A 5149-nucleotide genomic window follows, 5' to 3' on the forward strand; every position below is an offset into this window, starting at 1 on the left:
ACCAGATGCGGGTCAAATGTAACCTCCCTACACACACGAGCGTCCGAAGTCCCTGACCTAAAAGTGAACACGTTCACGGACAAATCCTGTCTTAGTCTTGGCCCGAAAATGCTGAGCAGAAGACTCATGGGCGTCAGCGCATCGCTCCCAGGCAACAGCACACTAGGAGTCCCCGTCAAGCCATCGGGAAAAAAGCAGCTGAAATACCTGAACAACAGCGAATTGATCAACGTGCAGAACAGCACCTGCAACTCCGTTGAGAACATCATCGGGGAGCAGCCCCCGTCGCTGCGCCGGGGCCGGAAGAGACGCTGCAAAACGAAGCACTTGGAGCACAACGGCTCTGTCAAAAGACTGAGGCACGCGGCAGGGGAGGTGGGCTTGCCTCCGGAGGATCGCTTGGTACGGGAGATGGAGCAGAAGCTCCAGCAAGAGGAGGAGGACAGGAGGTTGGCCCTGCATCTGCAGCGCATTTTCGACAGCGAGAACAGGACAGTGGATAGGCGGAAAGTCAGAGTCGATCGGTATCTGCTGCGGTCGAAGAGCACTCTGGGTGCTAAGTAGCACTGGTGGACGATGTTGCCTTTCTAGAGGACGATGAGGTTTATCAGATTATCTTATAGGAAAACTATTTTTTGTCATACTTCCACCCGCAACAATTGTTTTTTCATTTTGGTGGTAAGACATTTGTAGGTCCAGTTCAGAGAGAAGCCAGAGTCCTTTCAGATTAACAAAAAAAAAAAAAAGAGAGAGAAAAAAATCCTCCAGCTTTCTGGTCCATTGGTCTGAAGGAAGTGTCCGTCGTCCCCGTGAATACACTGCAACGCCTCTACATGCAGTTGGTGACATTTGGGTTCCCCGGCTGGGAGGGTTGTGTGAGCAGTACGTGGGGTACGGGATAAGGCCCTCGTCCGTTCCTTGCCTTGCCGCTTCGATATGCCAAGAGAAATCAGAGCTCTACTCACGGAAAGTAGGCTTTTTTCTGTTCTAGAAACAGTCTTCCCCTCTCTGTCTGCCCCGTTTTCTTCCTTACGCTGCAGCTGGCTGTGGTGGTCAGACTGTTACCGATGTCATAGAATCGTAGAATCATTAAGGTTGGAAGAGACCTCCAAGATGATCGAGTCCAACCATCGACCCAACACCCCCATGCCCACTAAACCATGTCCCTCAGCGCCTCATCTACCCGTCTTTTAAATACCTCCAGGGATGGTGACTCCACCACTTCCCTGGGCAGCCTGGTCCAATGCCTGACAACCCTTTCAGTAAAGATATTTTTCCTAATATCCAATCTAAACCTCCCCTGGCGCAACTTGAGGCCATTTCCTCTCGTCCTATCGCTTGTTACTTGGGAGAAGAGACCGACCCCCCCCTCGCTACAGCCTCCTTTCAGGTGGTTGTAGAGAGCCATGAGGTCTCCCCTCAGCCTCCTTTTCTCCAGGCTGAACAATGTCAGCGCGTTCGAATGACCTGACTTGAGGGCTGTTGGGGAGGGAGGCTGGTCCGTATTCCTGCTAGGAAGTACCAAACAGATCCACCCGTAGTACTTGTAAATGAATGTATCTCACTGTCTGCACCAGCAGTACAGATCGTAGGTTACTTTCTTTAAGTAGAAAGCCAAACGCAGCGAAGAAAGACATAAAATAAGGATTTTGCTGAAAAGCCTCATAGGAACTTGCACGTTCATGTTAGTGACGCAGCAGAGAGCTCGGGTAGAGCAGGTGGGAGCCGCGCTCTGGGTGCCGTGACCCAGGGAGCAAACGCAGCTTTTCTCCCGGTCCCTGCCTCTCCCGAGGCCAGAGGGTTTCACGTTCTTCCCACTAACATGGAAATCTAGAAACGCTGGCCGGGTGATTTCGGGAAGGACGTTCTCCTTGCTGACACGTACCCTGCAGGTACGTCTGGCTCAGTTGAGAGATCTCTCAGCACACCCAAGACCTGTCCTTACGTGTCCAAGAGCGGCCCGAGGAGGCATCCCGAGGTGTCTGACGCATCGCCCCTCCTCTCCCAGACACCCGATGGCTTGGCGGTAGAGCTGGGAGAGGAGCCCGGCCCTCCCGGCCCGCGGGCGCACAGGCGCGGGCGCTCGGGGCGATGCAAGCCTGCCCTGCCCCTGCTCCAAGCTGGCTGTCTTCGGGTTCGAACCACTAAGAAAGCTCAGGTGAGCGATGCACTAAAAATTTCCACTTAAAGGCGTGAAGTCGGGCACGGCAGGCTGGCTCGGAGCCTGGGCTCGGTGGAGCGTGTGTTGTCTGCCCAGATGTGGCCTTCGGTGGCGGCCCGCCCTCGGGGCTCTTGGCGTTTCTAACGCCCTTCCCCATCATCCGTTAACAGCGCAATAATTTTCGCCGGTTATTTCCAGTAATCGGGCTCCAAAAACATCAGCTCAACTTGATACTTGAAAGCTGCCTTGCAGAGTATTCACTGGGGACCCTCGGTGCCCGCAGGGACCTTCGTCCAGGGCGGAGGCTGCGGCGTTAACGATCTTGCTGACCCGTGTGCCAGATGACGAGGGGTATTTTCCGGATGGAACTTGAAGCACGGTGCTGGGGCAAACTTACCGTCACCCACGGCGTGCAGGGAGGACAGCCAGTGCTTTTAAACAGATGGATCTGATCTAAGAGAACGGTCGTTGCTCCATTTCCTCTACCTAAAAAATGGTTGAATTTCTCCCTCCGTCTTAAATGGTTAAAAAAAAACCGGGAACTGGTTTTCTTTCTCTCTCCCGGCATACTTGCGTAACTGCAAGGACCCTGGCGCTTTTTTCCTAATTGAACTGGATTTTTTTTTTTAAAAAAGAAATCTTATATTTTAATGGATAAAATTTATATATTTTAAATACTATATTTCAACAGATTGACACTTTTGTTTTGAGAAATCTTATAGCAATGATGCCGTAATATATATCTCTCTCTCTCTCTATCTCCTTAACACACAAACTACTGGATGTTTAAAGTCGTACCTAGGGCCGGCTAGACCTGGCCTGCTCTGCCTACCCGCTGCGGCTCGTGGGCGACGGCTTTCCGGCTTTCCGTGCCCTCCCACGCGCCGCAGCCTCGGCAGGTGCGGATTGAAGCAGGCGCTTTTGACCCGAACCGAATCCCGCTCCTGTGCCCGGCTGTGAATCGGAAGGAAATTAAACAATTGGAGCCTTGACCGGACCTAGAAGAGCAGCGCAGGGAGAAGTAGCGATGGCCTGGATCTGCCCTTTGCAGTGAAATAAGCTCAGGAGGGAAACCCACAGCTTCTACTCAGAATTCGTGCTGGTTTTCCCCAACGTTTTGAGCTAAAGCGTGCACTTCTCAAGCGCATCTGGATGCCTAATTATTTTTACAGACCCTCTTCTCCCTGCCCCTTCCCCACGGTTAATCCCTTGAGCCCGGATCAAACGTCCCTAAGCGGTTTCCTTCTTTCTCGCGACGCTTGTGTGGGTTTCAGCCAGGCTTGGGCTGCCGGGCGCTCTCTGAGCCAAGCCTACACCACAAAAAAATAGATTTACACGCTGAATGTATCCTTTCCTTCCCCTCTTAAAATAGATTTCGCAGTCCAACGCACCAGGCCAGTGTCTTAAATACCTTCTTTTTAAAAGATTACGTAAATATTTAGGGGTTTGTGTGTTAATTTCCTCTTTCTAAATCCGAGCTGGGCGGAAGTGCAGGAGGCAACGCCTGAGCTGGAGCTTGTCCCAGGCAAAAGGAGCTTAATGGGACCCCCTCGCGCCCCCGGCTTCCCAAACCTCGCCTTCACTGGGCAGCCGGCTCCCCCCGAAAGAGAGAGCCCACGTCCCGGCAGCGCCGCTCGGCTCCCTAAGCATCACGCACGGTCCACTGCGTCCGCGTTGAAGGAGACCTTTGGACGTGACGTCGCAGTCACGTCACGGAAGGGTTGCAGTCGCAGCAGCTTTCAGTAAAGCATCGGGGCGGGATCGACCTTTTCTCCGGAGGTTGTGTGCCCACGGGTTTTTAGTCCGATGAAGCTGCTGGCTGCGTTTCTACGTTCGCTTCTCCGTCTCGTTGCTTAAGGACTGGGGGAAACGTGGGCCGTTCTCCAGCCGGCTGGCCTAGACCCTCTCGCCTTCTTCCTGAGCCAGCGAGAGCGCGACTGCCCTCGGCTGAAATCCACCCGAGGCGGTGTCGGGTTCGAGACTTGAGGCGATGGGAAGCTAGGATGAATGTTTTATTAATTTAACACTCTGTAAGTTTGTGTAAGCTTGCACAAAAGATAATTGTATATAATTACAGTTAAAAGAGCAGGAATTCCCAGCCTCCACCCTTCAAAGGTCGGGCATGACGCTACCTTTGCCACAAATAATGCCAGCTGAGAAGTAAAATACCTCTTGCCGAACGGTGGATGCAGCACAAGATCTGCAGAGGCTCTAAGATGAAACCAAGTATTTACTTACACGTACATGAAAGTCATTTCTAACCCTCCTCCTTCCTGCAGCCACCTCCTCTCCGGGATGACGGCAGTCCTTGCCGGCTGTGGGACAGCGCAGGCGGGCGAGCATCCTCCCAAAACGTGAAGCCGTCTTCTCTTGCGAGAAAAAAAAAACAACCAACCGCAACCCAGGTCAAGAGATTGCGCTGCGGGTAGCGCTGGAGGGGCTGGGGTCGGTTTGACGACAGAAGGACCGTGTCTGCCAAAGATGCCACCGACTCCGGAAAGTCGCTTGCTGACCCTCCGGAGCTCTCCGCCCGGGAAAAGCCGTACGGAGAGGTCCGTGCTTGGGGTCAGTGAGATCAGATAAATGAAGGAAAAGTGCCAAAAGACGGGGTCGTGCCAGATGATTGTATAATGTTGTTCTATATTGTCAGTATTTTTCTTCAAATGCTGTTGTACATGCAGTAGTCACGAAGCGTAGCTTGAACAAGCGCTTTGTATTTTCTCAATGAAAGCAAAGGGGGAGGTTGAAGCCTTAAAGACTAGCACTGATTTTAAAAACAAGCCTTTTAGCAATGCTCCGAGGACGGGACCCCAGGGCTCCGCCTGGACCCTCCCAACAGCCCCGTGCCATCTCCCAGTCGTCCGGCGAAAGGGTGACAAGGAGCTTGTCCCGTGCGCGGGGTGGGGGGGGAGTGTGGGGGGGGAAGCGTTTCACGAAAACCCAGCCCCTCTTGCCCGTTGGGGGACCCGAGGCGAAAACTTAACGGCC

At 53.1% G+C, this 5149-nt stretch overlaps 2 protein-coding genes and 1 long non-coding RNA gene across 3 annotated transcripts in view; 1 reads left to right on the forward strand and 2 right to left on the reverse strand.

The window, feature by feature from the left end:
• The window catches only part of RNF169 (ring finger protein 169), a 12705-nt gene extending 12118 nt beyond the window's left edge, over positions 1-587 (forward strand). Inside the window, exon 6 of the mRNA XM_009329021.1 lies at positions 1-587. This exon is cut by the window's left edge and continues 457 nt beyond it. Coding sequence (XP_009327296.1) covers positions 1-564 — 564 coding nt within the window. The 3' untranslated portion in view covers positions 565-587.
• LOC103921114 lies at positions 562-2981 on the reverse strand. Its single transcript, XR_663842.1, has 2 exons — positions 1449-2981; positions 562-1069 (listed from the first exon to the last, which is right to left on the reverse strand). It is a non-coding gene; the product is annotated as an uncharacterized LOC103921114 (long non-coding RNA).
• An 8-nt stretch (positions 2982-2989) lies between these two features.
• Positions 2990-5149, reverse strand: part of XRRA1 (X-ray radiation resistance associated 1) — a 20426-nt gene continuing 18266 nt past the window's right edge. Inside the window, exon 17 of the mRNA XM_009329036.1 lies at positions 2990-3115. Within this exon, the coding sequence (XP_009327311.1) occupies positions 2990-3115 (126 nt within the window). The remainder of the gene's footprint in view (positions 3116-5149) is intronic.

The sequence above is a fragment of the Pygoscelis adeliae genome, unplaced genomic scaffold, assembly GCF_000699105.1.
Source record: "Pygoscelis adeliae isolate BGI_AS28 unplaced genomic scaffold, ASM69910v1 Scaffold297, whole genome shotgun sequence".
Taxonomy (NCBI): domain Eukaryota; kingdom Metazoa; phylum Chordata; class Aves; order Sphenisciformes; family Spheniscidae; genus Pygoscelis; species Pygoscelis adeliae.